General features: G+C 42.2%; 1 protein-coding gene across 4 annotated transcripts in view; it reads left to right on the top strand.

Annotated features, from left to right (window-relative positions):
- Nucleotides 1–18,131, top strand: part of kiaa1328 (KIAA1328 ortholog) — a 170,349-nt gene that overhangs the window by 19,314 nt on the left and 132,904 nt on the right. For all 4 annotated transcript variants that reach the window (XM_048532160.2, XM_048532132.2, XM_059649178.1 and 1 more), the window contains 2 exons: nucleotides 4,836–4,933; nucleotides 16,876–16,991. In XM_048532160.2, the coding sequence (XP_048388117.1) occupies nucleotides 4,836–4,933; nucleotides 16,876–16,991 (214 nt within the window). The remainder of the gene's footprint in view (nucleotides 1–4,835; nucleotides 4,934–16,875; nucleotides 16,992–18,131) is intronic.

Here is an 18,131-nt window from a genome sequence, read left to right on the forward strand (position 1 = left end):
AAAACAAAAAAGTGGGGAACTGAAGATTTTACTGACTTTAAGACATGAACATGAGAACGTCAGAATAGGAGCAGGAGTAGGCCATCTGACCCGTCGAGCCTGCCCGGCCATTTAATAAGATCATGGCTGATCTTTTTGAGACTCCGCTCCACTTACCTGCCCACTCACCATAACCTTTAATTTCTTTTACTGTTCAAAAATTTATCTAGCCTATCCTTAAAAACATTCAGCAAGGTATCTTCAACTGCTTCACTGGGCAGGGGATTCCACAGATTCACAACTCTTTGGGTGAAGAAGTTCCTCCTGACCTCAGTCCTACATTTGGTTCCCTTTATTTTGAGGCAAGCCCCCCCCCCAGTCCTAGTTTCACCTGCTAGCGGAAACAACCTCCCTGCCTCCACCTTATCTATTCCCTTCATAATCTTTTATGTTTCTGTAAGATCTCCCCTCATTCTACTGAATTCCAATGAATATAATCCCAGTCTACTCAGACTGTCCTCATAATCCAACCCCCTCAACTCTGGAATCAACTGAGTGAATCTCCTCTGCACCCCCTCCATTGCTAGTATATCTCTTCTTAAGTAAGGAGACCAACCCTGCACACAGTACTCCAGGTATGGCCACACCAGGACCCTATACAGCTGCAGCATATCCTCCCTGTTTTTAAACGCCATCCCTCTAGCAATGGCAGACAAAATTCCATTTGCTTTTTTTATTACCTGCTGCACTTGCAATCCTACTTTTTAGCGATTCATGCACAAGGAGACCCAAGTCCCTCTGCACAGCAGTGTGCTGCAATTTTTTACCATTTAAAACATAGTCTATTTTGCTATTATTCCTACCAAAATGGATGACCTCACACTTATCAACATTGTACTCCATCTGCCAGACCAAACACTGTTATATTTTGAAAATTTATGCCAAATAAGTCTCATTCCCTTTATTTTTAAGTTGTGGTCCCCCCCACCAGTTTGCCCATTCTCTGGTCATAGGACAGTCCTGCCATCTTAGGAGCAATTCTGGTAAACCTTTGTTGTATACGCTCTACTGAATAATATTTTTCCTGAAATAAGATGACCAGAACTGCACACTGTACTCCAGATGCAGTCTAATCACACTCAAATACAATTGAAGCAGGACTTCACTACCTGTGTACTTTAATCTTCTTGCAATAAAGATTAACATTGCATTTGCCTTCCTAATAGCTTGCTACATCTGCATGTTATCCTTCAGTGACTTTTGGGCAGCGGCACCCAACTTGCTTTGTACATTTGTACCTCTATCCTCTCAACATTTTAAGAAATACTGTGTATATCTGTTCTTCCCACCAAAGTGAAAAACCTCAGTTTTTACCACATTATATTCCAACAGCATATTCTTGCCTATTCACTAAGCCTGTCCAAATCTTCTCAAAAAGGTTTTACATCTTCCTTACAATACATGTTTTCACTTGGCTTTGTATCAACTGCACATTTGGACCCATATCCAAATCATTGATATATGTTGTGAACAGCTGGTGCCCAAACACTCATCCTCACATGACTTCACCAGTTGTTATAATCTGTCAGTATGAGAAATTACCTTTTATGTTTTTGCTCTGCTTTCTGTCTGTTATCCAAGCCTTAATCCATACCATTACATTACTCTCTGTCCGAAAGGGGAGGTGGTGGTCTAGTTCTAAAGCTGGACTCTTAATTCAGAGACCCGGGTGGTGTTCTGGGGACCTGGATTTGAAACCCAAAAGTTTGGAATTAAGAGTCTGATGACCATGAATCCATAGTGATTGTTAGGGAGATCATTTGGCTCACTAATGTCCTTCAGGGAAGGAAACTGCAACCTTAATAATGAAATGTGAGGCTGGATGAACACAGCAGGCCCAGCAGCATCTCAGGAGCACAAAAGCTGACGTTACGGGCCTAGACCCTTCATCTCTGATGAAGGGTCTATGCCTGAAACGTCAGCTTTTGTGCTCCTGAGATGCTGCTGGGCCTGCTGTGTTCATCCAGCCTCACATTTCATTATCTTGGATTCTCCAGCACCTGCAGTTCCCATTATCACTGAAACTGCAACCTTACCTGGTCTGGCCTGAATGTGACTACAGACACACAGCAGTTCTTCACTACCCTCTGGGCAATAAATGCTTACCTAACCAGTGATGCCCTCATCTTGTGGATGAATGAATTTAAAAAAAAAATTCCCACCAAGTTTAATTTTGCTAACCAACGACCTATGCAGGGAACTCATCAACAGCGTTCTGAAAATCAGTGTTAAAGCATCCTTTGACTTCCCTTTTATCAATTTTTGTCAGGAAGGTTCTTGACAACTAACCAACTTTTCAAACACAGTTTTCCATTGACAAATCCATGAAGACTATGCCCATCAGATCATTTGTAGCCAAATGCCCATGTATGATGTCCACTGAAAGGTCTGTAGTTCCCTATTTTTTTCTGTTGCTCTTTCTTAAACAGTGAGCATTTACAAGCTTCCACTCTAGAAATATACCAAAATCTGTGGAATGTTGAATGATGATCACTGCTTTCGATCACCACCCTGGAGATAATTTGGAAGACACAGCAGAAATCCCTCCCAAAGAAGGAGGAATCTATTACAGGGAGGAGAGGCAACTGTGACTGATAAGGGAAGTCAGGGACAGCATAAAAGCAAAAGAAAAAGCATACAATGTGGTGAAGACTAACAGAAAGCCAGAGGACTGGGAAGCCTTTTAAAAATCAGCATAGGATAAATGAAAAAAAAACACTAAATGGGGAGAAAATGAAATATGAACTAGTAATAAAAAGGAAGATTGCAAAAGTTTTTTTTAATTAGACCTATGAAAACTAAGAGTAGGCATTGGATTGCTGGCAGATGAGACTGGAAAAACAGTAATGGGGTTCAAAAAAAGGTGGAGGAACTGAATAGGTACTTTGCATTAGTCTTCACATTGAAAGACACCAGCAGCATACCAGAACCTCAAGAGAATCGGGGGCAAAGGGGGTGTAATGACCAAGAAGCCTAGTTTACACCCCAGAGTTCTGAAGGATATAGTGAAGAGATTGTTAGAGGCATTGATGATTTTTCAGGATTCACTGGATTCAGAGAGGGTCCCAGAGGAGTGGAAAATGGCGAATGTAATACTCCTGTTTAAGAAAGGAGGGAGGCAGGAGATGGGAAATTATTTGCTGATTAGCCTGACATAGGTTGTTGGTAAGACTTGGCTGCAAATAAGAGCTCATGCTATTAGGGCCTCAAATTCTCTGGCAAATTCCATAGGCTCACCACTCTCTGGGTGAAGAAACTTCTTGTCATCTCCAACCTAAGTGTCCTATGCCGTATCCTTAGACTTTAACCTCTGGTCTGGACTCCTTTGATTTTGAGAGCATCTTCCCTGCATTTAGCCTGTCTGGGCCTGTTCGAATCGAGTAGGTTTTTGAGACTTTCTACTCCCCCCACCACTCTTCTAAACACCACGTTTTTCTGAAGGTGCTCAAAAATCAGTTTCCTTTTTTCCATTGACAAGGTGTTAGTTAAGTTCACCAATGAAATTTCAAGGTTGGAGCCCTTTGTGCTTTGCAGTTTGTTCAAGTAGGGTTGTATTCTTGTACCCGCATTGTTGGTATATTCTCCTCCTGTTGCCGCCTTGTCATCTGCAGAGCATGTCTACTCGCATACTAGAACTGATGAAATGCTGTTTAGCCTTGCTCACCTGAAATCCAAGACAAAGGTGTGCTAAGTCTTCATCAGAGATGTGTTCCTCAATGATGCTGCATTCCATATTGAGAATCTGCAACTTAAGACACCACCAAACTACAAGAGTACCAAGCCTGTGTACTCTATGGACTCCTCTCCAATGTGAGATCTGGTCAACTTATGCTAGGCGGAAGGAAAGGTTGAAGACTCCAGCAATTTATTTTGTGGCAGAAGGCCACCGAATCAGATGTCCTGGAGCATGCTAATTCCATCAGTATACACCTAGATTTTAAGCTAATGACAATTATAATAGCTTGACTGTATTCATCTGATGAATACAGTCATATATATCCAAAGATTTTCCATATAGTAAATTGGATACTGAATCACAATCTCCAGGACATCTATGCCTCTACTACAAAGAAGCGTACAAATGAGATCTGAAGGTGGCAGTTGTCGATAACTGAGATGGTTATGGATAGCCATGATCTGTTGAGGCTGACTATTTGAAAAGGGATTCAAAGTAGAAAGAAACATAAAGTAAGGCTGGCTGATAGGGCTTGAATCAAATAGAGGGCATCAAACTGTGAGCCTTCTCAGGTTACTGCCTTCGTTTACTGTGCTAGAGACTGCCACTTCCCTGAGTCAAAGCAGTGGACTTCACTCTATCTTTACGTAGTTGACCACAATGACGTGGCAATGTCTAGTGGGAGGGTCACCATAATAATCTAAAAGTCCTCCAAGTGATCAGTTTGCCAAGGTCCTTGGGATTGTTCTTTCCTCCCAATTTTATGCCCTTTCGTCCATCAAAAGATGTCTTTAATGTGATGAATTAGAAGGGCCAGAGAAAAGAGGGCTGAGACCGTATTTGTTGCTGACAATGTTAGTTCTTATTGATTCATTTAGCATGGTGCAAGGAGTTGACTCTTGAAGCAGCATGTAGGTCTTATGGTACAGATGATTTCAGAAAAGTTGAAGTCAAAAGTCACATGATACCAGGTTAAAGCCGAACAGGTTTATTTGAAATCACAAGCATTCAGAGCACTGGTCCTTCGTCACCTCCACGTCAAAAAAAATGTTCTGGGGAAAGATAAGGAGTTAGTGCCAGAAGAAGTGTAACTAGCTTCTTGGCTTTTACCTTGAAACAGGTTATGAAGGAGCACAAAGGTACCAAGAGTGCATCTTTGAAGGATCTTTGCCCAGAGGACAAAAGGCGCATTGCTAACTTAATCAAAGAGCTTGCAAGGTGAGTTTTTGTAGCACAACTTGCATCTTCACAATATAGATTTTATTAGGGCATTAATATAAAGCCCTATAACACTGACAATCAACTTACGAATTATATCCAATTAAATTTTGCAGATTATAAATCTTCCCATGATGAAAAAACAAAACGTTGCTTGGCAGCATCTTTGAAATGAAACAAGAGTTTGTTTCAAGTCAAAACTAACTACAGAATTTGGGAGAAGAAAATAGTAAATGCTGACTATCCTAACACCAGTGATGAGCACAATGGATGCAAATTCATTGACAGCAACCGTTTTTGCCTTTTGGGCCTTTGCCCACTCCTCTCAACATTTCAGCAGATTATCAGTAATTTCACAAAATCCTGAATGAGTTCTATGTCACTTTTGTTTTCTCCCCAGAAGTTCAGGTTGACAGTGTCTGTAATATGCACGTAGATCATAATCATTGAATCCCTACAGTGTGGAAACAGGCCATTCAGCTCAACAGGTTCGCTCCGCCCCTCCGAAGAGCATCCCACCCTGACCCATTCCTCTACCCCTGCATTTCCCATGTCTAACCCAAACACTCCTGTTTACTATGGACAATTTAGCATGGCCAATCCACCTACCCTGCACATCTTGGACTGTGGGAGGAAACCGGAGCACCTGGAAGAAACCTATGCAGGCACGTGGAGAATGTGTAAACGCTACACAGTCGCGTAAGGGTAGAATTGAATCTGCATACGTGGTGCTGTGAGGCAGCAGTGCTAACCACTGAGCCACCATGCCGCCCTATGCATCTCCTTTCAACAAACATCAATATATCTTTGAGAGAAAGTAGGCACTGCAGATGCTGGAGAATCTGAGATAACATGGTGTAGAGCTGGATGAACACAGCAGGCCAAGTGGCATCAGAGGTGCAGGAAAGCTGACATTTTGAGCCTAGACTCTTCTTCAGAAATGGGGGAGGGGAAGGGGGTTCTGAAATAAATAAGAGAGGGGGAGGCAGATAGGAGATGGATAAAGGAGAAGATAGGTGGAGAGGAGACAGACAATCAGAGGCAGGGATGCAGCCAGTAAGGGTGAGTGTAGGTGGAGAATTAGGGAGGGGATAGGTCAGTCCAGGGAGGACAGACAGGTGAAGGGGGCAGGATGAGGCTAGTAGGTAGGAGATGGAGGTGGGGCTTGAGGTGGGAGGAGGGGATAGGTGGGAGAAATCATAAGTTAGGGGACAAGTTGGACGTCCAGTCCCTATACACCTACATTCCCCATACAGACGGCCTAAAGGCCCTCTGCTTCTTCCTGTCCCGCAGGCCCAATCAGTCACCCTCCACTGACACCCTCATCAGCTTAGCTGAACTCGTCCTCCCCCTCAACAACTTCTCTTTTCATTCCTTCCACTTCCGACAAACAAAGAGGATGGCCATGGGTACCCACATGGGCCCAAGCTATGTGTGCCTCTTTGTAGGTTATGTGGAGCAATCCTCCTTCCGTAGCTACACTGGCCTGAAACCCCACCTCTTCCTCTGTTACGTTTCATGACTGTATCGGTGCCGCCTCGTGCTCCCACGAGGAGCTCGAACAGTTCGTCCACTTCACCAACACCTTCCACCCAAGCTTAAGGTCACTTGGACCATCTCTGATACCTCTTACCTTCTTCAACCTCTCTGTTTCCATCTCTGGCAACCACCTGGAAAGCGATATCCATTTCAAGCCCACCAACTCCCACAGCTACGTAGAATACACCTCCTCCCACCCCCCCTCCCTGCAAAAATGCCATCCCCTATCCCAATTCCTTCACCTCCGCTGCATCTGCTCCCAGGATGAGGCATTTCACTCCCAAACATCTCGGATGTCCTCATTTTTCAAGGACCGCAACCCGCACCCAGTGGTCGAGAACGCCCTCAACTGTGTTTCCCGCAACTCATCCCTCACACCGGCTCCCGGCGATAACAACCAAAACAGAATCCCCCTCAGCCTGACGTATCACCCCACCAACCTCCGGATCCAACACATCATCCTCTGACACTTCTGCCATCTGTAATCCGACCCTACCAGCAAAGACATTTTTCCCACCCCATCCTTTATCTGCTTTCCAGAGGGACCACTCTCTCTGTGACTCCCTTGTCTACCCCACACTCCCTTCCTTCCAGCCCCATCACACCTGGCACTTTTTCCTGCAACAGCAGGAAGTGCAACACCTGCCCTTACCCCCCCCCCCCCCCCCCCCCCCCCCCAAACCCCTGTCCCAGGCCCCAAGAAGACTTTACACATCAAGCAGATGTTCACCTGCACAAATACTAATGTGGTATCCGCTGTTCCTGTTGTGGCCTCCTCTGCATTTGGGAAACCAAGCGGAGGCTACTGCTTTGTGGAACACCTATGCTTGGTTCGCTCTAACCAACTGCAGTCCTCCAGTCGCGAACCATTTGAACTCTTTCCCCCCCCCCCCCCCCCCCAATTCCTCAGATGACATGTGCATCCTGGGCCTCCAGCAGTGCCACAGTGATGCTACTTGCAGCTTGCAGGAACAGCATCTCCTATTTTGCTTGGGAACCCTGCAGCCCAATGGTATCAATGTGGATTTCACAAGCTTCAAAATCTCCCCTCCCCCTACCGCATCCCGAAACTAGTCCAGCTCATGCCTGACTCCCTAACCTGTCTGTCCTTCCCACCTCAAGCCCCACCTCCATCTCCTACCTACTAGTCTCATTCTGCTCCCTTGTCCTGTCCGTCCTTGCAGGACTGACCTATCCCCTCCCTAACTCCCCACCTACACTCGCCTTTACTGGCTTCATCCCCGCCTCTTTAACTTATCTGTCTCCTTTCCACCTATCTTCTCCTTTTATCCATCTTCAATCCGCCTTCCCCCCCCCTCCCTATTTATTTCAGAGCACACTTTCCCCCTCCCCCATTTCTGAAGAAGGATCTAGGCCCAAAACGTCAGCTTTCCTGCTCCTCTGATGTTGCTTGGCCTGCTGTGTTCATCCAACTCTACACCTTGTTATCTCTATCACTATATCTTTACCTGCTGATCTCTTGTGGGACCTTATTGAAAGCCTTCTGAAAGCTCAGATAAACCACATCAACTGGCTCCTCCTTATCAGTTCTGCTAGCTTTCGAAATTTGTCAAACATGATTTCCCTTTACTGAGTCCATGCTGATTCTGGCCAATCCTGTCAATGTTCTCCAAGTGCCCTGCTATAAAATTTTCCCTGCTACTAATGTCAAGCCAACTGCTGTATAATTCTCTGCTTTCTCTTTATCTCCTTTTTTTTAAATATTGTGGGGTTATGTCAGCTACCCTCCAATCCATAGGAACTGTTCCAGAGTCAATAGAATCTTACAAGCCGATCACTAGTGTATTCAGTATTTCTGAGGCCAATTCCTTAAATACTCCGTAGATTGACAGGCCCCAGGGATTTATTGGCCTGTGTTGTTGCGGGACTGGAGTCACATGTAAATCAGACTAGGTAAGAATGATAGGTTGCCTTCTCTAAAAGACATCAGTGAGATTTTTTACAGCAATTGATATTTGTTGTCATGATCACCATTATGAAGACCAGCTTTATATTCCAGATGTATTTTTAATTGTGTGTAAATTCCAGCAGCTAGCATGTTTGAATTTAAACCTGTGGTGCAGAGAATTCACTTGGTCCTGTGAATTTCAGGAACAGTGGGCTGAAGGATCCTTTTTCTGTGCTATATATCTCTGATTCTATGAGTTAATAATCCAGCGATATTACCATGCCAACACCTCCACATCTCTCATATTCAGAACGACACGTAGTCCTCTAAGTGTGGTCCAGTATGACTCCTGGCCCTTGAATCCTAGTCCTGTAGAGAAAAGGGTCATTTGTTGTCTTGAATATTTTGTGTGTGCATTGATTAAATTTATGATTGTTTTATTTGGATCCAAGTCTATTTGTACCTTTGTTTCTGGTTTTATGTCATTTGTGAAGAGCTCTATTCCATCCTTTTAGCTCCAAGGTGGAATATCTTGCATTTGTCTATGTTGCAAATAATTTCTTGCAGTTTCAGTTCACTTCAGTTACCAGTATCTCTCTGCCCTCCCTGCATTGTAAGCATAATGTTACAAAGGATGTGCTGGTATCAGCTCAGTTGCTCTTCCATTAGCTGTCATTGGCTCAATGGCCTTAAAGGTCTCCTTGCGTGCGTTTTTTAAAAAAAGAATTATTTAAGGGATGTATGTATTGCTGCCTGGGCCAACATTTATTGTTCAACCTCAAACATTGTTGAATTAGATTGGTTCTGTATTCATTCTGTCCATTCATCTGTGTGCTACCAGTTTTGTTTGAGGAAGGTGGTTCTGGAGTTTGAGTGTAAGTATTTGGGATGCCTCTTACAGTAGGAGTGCAGGCTGTGGTAGCATTGATGTTTGGGAGCACAGGCAAAGGTGTAAATGGGCCCATAGAAGTTTTTGTGTTTGGAAGTCTGGCAGTGGTGGTGGAAGTGAGTGGTCACTGCACTCAGATATTCCAGTTTTGGGGAAATAATTGATTTTAGGAAATGGAAGGGTGTAGCAGTGATTTTTGTTTTCTATTCACTTGTGGGATATGGGTGGTGCTGGCTGGGTCAGCATTTATTGCTTGTCTCTAGTTGACCTTGTGCAGAGCTCTCTCTTGAATCATGCAGTCTACTTGCTGTCGATAGACGTACAACGCTGTTTGTGAGGGGCTTCCAGGATTTTAACTCGGCAACATTGAAGGAACTAAGTCAGGATGGAGGAGAGCTTGCAGTTGGTGTTCCTATGTATTTGCTGCTCTTGTCCTGCTAGATGGATGTGGATGAGAGTTTGGGAGGTTTTAAAATTCATTGCAATACAATTTGAGATACACTGTAGAATAAACTGTGTAGAATAAGCCCTTTAAATTGCTTAGTCTTCTGCTTTAAAGGTTTGAACTCTGGACTGAGGAGCAGCAGGGCCAGAACAGACAAAGCAGTGCCATCTATTGTCAAATGATTGAAACCTGAACATTTTTATCCATTTAGAAAAAATATAAATAACATTACTAACAGAATGCAGAAGGTGCAGGATCAGTTCGGTCCAAAGAGGAGGAAAAATCCTAAGGGGAGGCAGGGTGGCCCTGGCTGACGAGGGAAGTTGAGGATTATATAAAGATAAAGAGAAGAAGTATAGCATGGCAAAGATGAGCGGGAAGCCAGACGACTGGGAAACTTTTAAAGAGCAACAGAAGATAACTAAAAAGGCAATACGCAGAGAAAAATTGAGGTACAAAGGCAAACTGGCCAAAAATATAAAGGAGGATAGTAAAAGCTTGTTTAGGTATGTGAAAAGAAAAAAAATGGTTAGGGCTAAAATTGGGCCCTTGAAGACAGAAACAGGTGAATTTATTATGGGGAACAAGGAAATGGCAGAAGAGTTGAATAGGTACTTTGGATCTGTCTTCACTAGGGAAGACACAAGCAATCTCCCAGACGTAATAGTGGCTGAAGGACCTAGGGTAATGGATGAACTAAAGGGAATTTGTATTAGGCAGGAAATGGTGTTGGATAGACTGTTAGTTCTGAAGGCTGATAAGTCCCCGGGACCTGATGGTCTGCATCTCAAGATACTTAAGGGGGTGGCTCTAGATATTGTGGACACATTGATAATCGTTTTCCAATGTTCTATAGACTGAGGATCAGTTCCTGTGGATTGGAGGGTGACTAATGTTGTCCCGCTTTTCAAGAAAGGAGGGAGAGAGAAAACAGGGAATTATAGACCGGTTAGCCTGACGTCAGTGGTGGGAAAGATGCTGGAGTCAATTATAAAAGATGAAATTACGACTCATTTTGGATAGCACTAGATAGTTGAGAGCCAGCATGGATTTACGAAGGGAAAATCATGCTTGACTAATCTTCTGGAATTTTTTGAGGATGTAACTATGAAGATGGACAAGGGAGAGTCAGTGGATGTAGCGTACCTGGACCTTCAGAAAGCCTTTGATAAAGTCCCACATAAGAGATTAGTGAGCAAAATTAGGGTGCATCGTATTGGGGGAAAAATACTGACTTGGATTGAAAATTGGCTGGCTGACAGGAAGCAAAGAGTAGTGATAAATGGGTCCCTTTCGGAATGGCAGGCGGTGAGCAGTGGGGTACCATACCACAAGCTTCGGTGTTGGGACCGCAGCTGTTTACAATATACATTAATGATATAGATGAAGGCATTAAAAGTGATATTACCAAATTTGCTGATGACGCAAAACAGGGTGGCAGTGTAAAATGTGAGGAGGATGTTATGAGAATACAGAGTGACTTGGACAGTCTAGGTGAGTGGACAGATGCATGGCAGATGCAGTTTAATGTGGATAAATGTGAGGTTATCCACTTTGGCAAAAACAAGAAGGCAGATTATTATCTAAATGGAGTCGAGTTAGGTAAAGGGCAAGTACGAGATCTAGATGTTCTTGTACATCAGCGAGTGAAAGCGAGCATGCAGGTACAGCAGGCAGTGAAGAAACCTAATGGCATGCTGAACTTCATAACAATAGGAATTGAATACAGGAGCAAAGAGGTCCTTCTGCAGCTGTAGAGGGCCCTGGTGAGATTGCACCTGGAGTATTGTGTGCAGTTTTGGTCTCCACATTCGAGGAAGGACATCCTTGCTATTGAGGGAGTACAGAGTAGGCTCACGAGGTTAATTCCTGGAATGGCTGGACTGTCATATGTTGACAGATTGGAGCGACTGGGCTTGTATACACTTGAGTTTAGAAGAATGAGAGGGGATCTGATTGAGACATATAAGATTATTAAGGGATTGGACACACTGGAGGCAGGAAGCATATTTCCGCTGATGTGTGAGGACACAGTTTAAGAATAACGCGTAGGCCATTTAGAACAGAGTTGAGGAAAAACTTCTTCACCCTGAGTGTGGTGGATATATGGAATGCTCTGTCCCAGAAGGCAGTGGAGGCCACATCAATGGATACTTTGAAGAAAGAGATGGATAGAGCTCTTAAAGATAGTGGAATCAAGGGTTATGGGGATAAAACAGGAACAGGATACTGATTGTGGAACATCAGCCATGATCATAATGAATGGTGGTGCTGGCTCGAAGGGCCGAATGGCCTACTTCTGCACGTATTTCTATTTTCTATTGTCTATATGAATTGAGCTGTTACCAAGTATCCAATGTGCCAATAAGTCTGGATTTGAAAATTAAAAAATACTGATCCCACAAGTATGCGCAATTCTCGATTTATAATATACTAGTACATCTAATCATCTCTTTGAAGCAAATTGAAGTCATTCTTTTATCAACCTGGCTTTATTGATGCTTGTGTGTGACTGTCTTTTGCTTGTGTCTCCTGTTCTGTCTTATACTTCACTCCGTAATTCATTTTGCTTCTCTTCGCTTCTCCTTATCTCATTTCATATATTTCTTTTTCCTCCCCACCTCCCATTTTTGAAGTGGGTTTTCCATTTCTTGTCATTTGTTTAACAGTCCTTGGATAAGTATGTGGATGATGATGGGATAGCATAGGGGGATGGGCTTAGATTAGTTCACAGGCCAGCACAACATCGAGGGCTGAAGGGCCTGTTCTGTGCTGCATTGTTCTATGTTCTGATGTTTTGCTTTTTTGTTGCATCCACTTGTTCTTGTTTGCTACTGCCAATCTGGGTTGTGGGTGAGGCAGCTGCTGAGGAAAGGAAATGGTGTTTATTCGTGTCAGTTATAGGACACAGGTCAGGTAGAAAAGGAGCTTCTGACCATCACTGTCTACACCTTGTGCCATGTCAGAAATTACACAACACCAGGTTATAGTCCAACAGGTTTATTTGAAAACACAAGCTTTCGGAGCCTCAGCCTTTCTTCCTGAAGAAAGACTGAGGCTCTGTCCAAAAGCTTGTATTTTTAATTAAACCTGTTGGACTATATGTGTGATTTTCTGACTTTGTTCATTCCAGTCCAACACCAGCTCGATATGGGACGTAGATTAAGGCTGAGGAAGCAGCTGCTAAATCACGTCCATCTTTTGGCCAGGTAAAAGCCAATAGGAGATGAGAATGATCTAGGAAGAAACTACATTTCCTGCAGTGAGGAAGAGGAGGATATATTTAATCTGGTGAGAAGGACCATCGTGCCATGACTCTAATCCCTTGGAAGAGTTAAAACATGTTTTTGGGAATGATGACAAATCGGGTGACAGGAAAAATATGAAGTAAGATTGGAACCAAGAAATGTGCACAGAAGAATTAGCAATTTCATTGGGAATCATAACCTTGGACAAAATAGCCACCTTATAAAAGCCTGGATTAGAAGGTAATATTAGTTAAAAACAAATTGTGCCTGACTAATGTAATTGTGCTTCCTGATGAACTCTCAAAGAGTTTTGATAGTGAGGTTGCTGTTACTTATTCTGATTTTCAACAGACATTTGATAAGATGCCATTTCATAGACTTCTGGGTAAAGTTAAAGCTTTTGATGATGACAAGATGGATGTGTACTTGAAACTTGAAAATACAATAAAGAAGGAAGAGGCTAATGACAGGAGTACCAACTTAAAACTGAGATGAGAAATTTCTTCTGAGGGTTATGAATCTTTGGAACTCTCTACTGTGGAGAGCTATAGCAGCAAAATCCTTGCATATTCTTAAAGCTGAGATTCTTAATCCATAGGGGAATCTAAAGTTACAGGGAAAATGCAGGAAAGTGGAAGTGAAGAATGTCGGATCAGCCATGATCCTAATGAATGCCAGAGCAGGCTTGAGGGACTGAATAGCCTACACCTGTTCTGACTTCTTATAATCTTATTATTTAACAAATTGTTGAAATGGGAAGAAACATGACACAGATAAAATTTATTTGTGTCTTTATTCATTCACAGGATTTGGGCATTGCTAGTTAGGCTAATATTTTATTCCTAAATGTTCTTGAGAAGGGATGGTGAGCTGCTGCCTTGAATTTTTGCAGTCTTTAGGACGTAGGTATACCTATACTGCTGTAAGTAAAGAGAGTTCCACGATTCTGATCCAATCGTGGTGAAGGATGCCTATTGTGTGGGATGGCATTCATAAGTTGCATGTTTGTAAAGCAGGGTCTACCTGTATGATTTTGGTCTCCTTAATGTATATATTTGCACCAGAAGCAGTAAAGGGAACTTTCACTTGACTGATTCCTGGGATAAAGGTGTTATCCTCTGAAAAAAGTTTTTGGTCTTAATGAGAAATGATTGTATTGTAATATAAATCATGAAGGGACTGGATAAGGTAGATGCTGAAAGGCTGCTTTCCCTTTATGGGACAGACTAGAACTAAAAGATACAGTTTTAAAATAGTATCCCATTGAAGACTGATGTGGGGTTTGATTTTCTGTCTTAATTGGTTGTTAGTCTGTCCCAGGGTCTATGGACAGAGGTTCCTGAATATCTTTAAAGTTGAGTTTTATAGCTTCTTGATTGCCACAGAATGAGTGTCAGGTCTAGATAGGATAATAAAGTGGGGGACACAATCAGACCAATCATGATCTTACCAAATGCTGGAGGAGTGGCTGAATGGATGATTATATGTAGAATCTGAAATATTTGTTGACCGAATTTTTATAACTTTTTATAACCGTCTTTTATAACTTTTTGTAGTAATTTTAAAATGTATCATTGCATGTAGCATCATCATAGGCTGCCCTGTACATGCAGTTCAAGTTGTGATTGAGTTAATGTAAGAAAAGTGACCAGCTTTAACAACATTAGTTCAGAATGTTTAAAACATCATTCATGGGATGAGGGCATCACTGGCTAGGCTATTGCCCATACCTAAATGCCCAGAGAGCAGTTAAGAGTCAAATGCTTTGCTGTCGGGCTGGAGTCACCTGTAGTTTAGACCAGGTAAATATGGTAGTTTTCTGCCATAAAGGGCATTAGTAAACCAGATGGGTTTTTCCTGACAATTGATAATAGATTCGTGGTCATTATTAGACTCTTGATTCCAGATTTTTATTGAATTCAGATTTTGCCATCTGCCACGGCAGAATTCAGACCTGGGACTCCAGAACATTACCTGAGTCTCTGGATCAACAGTCCAGTGATAATACCTTTAGGCCATTCCTTCCCTTTGAGTTGTAGCAATACATTTGTTATTAGTTAACACATAGCTTTTTTTAACTCCTTTTATTTCTCTCTTGGTTGCAGTCCCTGGGTTGATATTCTATTAACTGTCATGTTAAGTAAAAATCCTTTTTAATAACGAGATTCCATTTCACTTAGGGAGGCTGCTCCATATTCAACAACTTGCTCTGACAACACTGGTCACACTTTGACAGCTATGACAAATTTCGCCCACAACATCTGAGATAACCCACTTGTTCCAGGACAATGACATTCTGAATAAAGCAATCTGCAACATTCTTTTAAGTACAAAAGGCAAATCCATTATTTCTCTCAATTTTAGCTAATCCTTTGAAAATGTCTTGGATCCAGATCCATATCTTGGTCAAAAGCTAATCAATTTTTCCCATACCTGTGTTCCCCATTTCATTGAAATTTTTCCCTAAACAGGAACTTGCAAATCAGCCCTGACTTGCAAGTGCAAAGAAATAATGGAGCAGATATGGGATTGGCAGTCAGTTTTGAGTTGATAAAGATGCTGTTTTGCTCCCCACTCCCCACCCATCAAGCATGTTCTGCTATTTAATAAAATCATGGCTATTCTGATTGTAAACTCAACACCCCATTCCCATATATGCCCCTTGCTTATCAAAAACCTATCCACCTTTGCCTTAAAAATATTCAAAGGCTTTGCTCCCACTGTGTTTTGAATAAAAGTTCCAAAGGTTCATTACCCTCAGAGAGACACAAACACTCATTATCTCTGTTTTAAATGTGTGATCCCTTATTTTTAAATACTGAAACATAGAAAATAAGAGTGGGGGTAGGCCAATGAAGTCTGCTTCACTGTTCAATTTGGTCATGGCTGATCAGCTAAATCAATATCTTGTTCCTATTTTCTCCCCATATCTTGGATCCCTTTAGTCCGAAGAGCCATATGTAATTCCTTCTCAAAAACATTCAAATAACTTTTAAGAGTTGGTGTCAATTGTAATGTGATCAGTTAGAAATTTTAGATATTGGTAAAAATAACCTGGTCATCTTTGACCTGGAAACTGTACTAACAGGTAGAAATAATTGGTTGAAGGAAATGGCAACCAAGCAAACTTAACCGGTTTTTTCTTCTTGGGACCTATTGGAATTCCAGTTGTTAAACTGTGTTTGTCCTTGTGTTTAATAGCTAAAGCTTGCAGCATTTAATCACTGCCCTGGCTTACTAAAGCTGTCTCTTCATAAATCAAGAATTGAGTCAGGAGGAACTTCTTTACCCAAAGGGTTGTGAATCTGTGGAATTCCCTGCCCAGTGAAATGGTTGAAGCTACCTCACTGAATGTGTTTACAGCAAGGCTAGATAAATTTTTGAACAGTAAAGGAATTAAGGGTTATGGTGTCCGGGCGGATAAGAGGAGCTGAGTCTTTAAGACTAGCCATGATCTTACACAATGGCGGGGCAGGCTCGAGGGGCCGGATGGTCTACTCCTGCTCCTAGTTCTTATGCTCTTATGATATCTATTCTACATTGTGATTGCAGAAGAAAACACTTATTAGGGTGAAATTAGAGCTAAAGTAATCCAATTTTCATTGAAACAGAAGTTAAGTGCTTAACTTCGTAAAAAGGTGATGCAAGTGGAGTCTTTGTTTTTAAGGCAGAGGTAGCTAGATTCCTGATGAGTAACATGGTGAAAGACTATCAGGTGCAGGTAGGAATGTGGCATAATCCTATCAGCTACGATCTAATATAATGGTGGAGCTTGAAGGGGGCGCTGAGTAGCTTACTTTTCTGAATTCACCTGTTTGTAAACAGTTAAGTTCACCTGTTTTCAGTTAAGACAAAAGCTAAATCCTCATTCTTCTGTTTTTACATACTTTTCTCCCCCCACCCCCCACCCAGAGTAAGTGAAGAGAAAGAAGAAACTGTAGAACGATTAAAGGCAGAACACGAATCATTTGAAAAGAAAATCAAAGAACTGGAGGACCAAAATGAGCTCATTGTCACGGAACAGGAAGATATCCTTAACTGGTCTAAAATTTAATGAGACGTACATTTAGTAGAATCCATCTGTATTTTGTGCTCAAAATGCATACATGTAGTTTGAAACAAAAAGGAATGTCAGTGATAGGGTGGAAGAGAGGAGCAATTAAATGTCATAAATATTTGTGCCAGACTGCAGTGTGGTAATGGAACAAGTAAGAATCAAAGTGTATGTCTGGATGACTAGGTATGAATGCCACAATCCTGAACGGCTGCCATCTGACAGTAAAAGATAATTGTGAGGGAGACCATAAGATGAGAAGCAGCAGTAAGACCATTCGGCCCATTGAGCCTTTCAGTGAGATCATGGCTGATCTGATAATTATCAACTCCATTTGCTTGCCATTTCCCAATAAGCTTTGACTTTTCTTACTGATTAAAAATTTGTTTACCCCAGTCTTGACAATGCTTAGTTCACTAGCAGCTATAGTATTGGAGGTGACAAAGGTGGCTAGCAAGTATACCAGCTCCAAGTGAAACACCACGCTGTACTAAAAGTACACTGCATAAGCAGTGCTGACACATAATGTCTTTCTAAACCAAAAACCAGTCTGTATTCCTCTCTTCCCTGCCTATTCATGTATCTGTTAAGATGCCTCTTAAATGTTGCTATTGTATCCACCTCCATCACCACCTGCAACCATCTGCTGTTATCACCAGCTCTGGTAGCAAATTCCAGGCACTTACCACCCTGTGTGTTGGGGGGAATGACACTTGTCTGTCATATGCCCTTTTAAGCTTTCCGCCTTAAACTTTGGAAGTATGTTTCCTACTAATTTTCATTTGAGAACTTTTCTCAGAAAAAGACCCTGACTATCCATCCTGTCTATACCTCTCATAATTTTGTCAACCCCTATCAGGTCTCCCCTCAGCATCTGATGTTCAAGTCAAGCTTGTCAAGTCTCTCCTTATTGCTAATACCTTCCAACCAGGCAACATCCCGGTAAACGTTTTCTGTATCCTCCAAAGCCTCCATGTCTTTCTGGTAGTATGGCGAGCAGAACTGTATGTAGTGTTCCAAATGTGGTCTTACTCAAGGTCTTACAGCTGCAACGTGACTTACCAATTTTTACATTCTATGCCGTAACTGATGAAGGCAAGCATGCCATATGCTG

Source organism: Stegostoma tigrinum, chromosome 1 (assembly GCF_030684315.1).
Source record: "Stegostoma tigrinum isolate sSteTig4 chromosome 1, sSteTig4.hap1, whole genome shotgun sequence".
Lineage (NCBI taxonomy): Eukaryota > Metazoa > Chordata > Chondrichthyes > Orectolobiformes > Stegostomatidae > Stegostoma > Stegostoma tigrinum.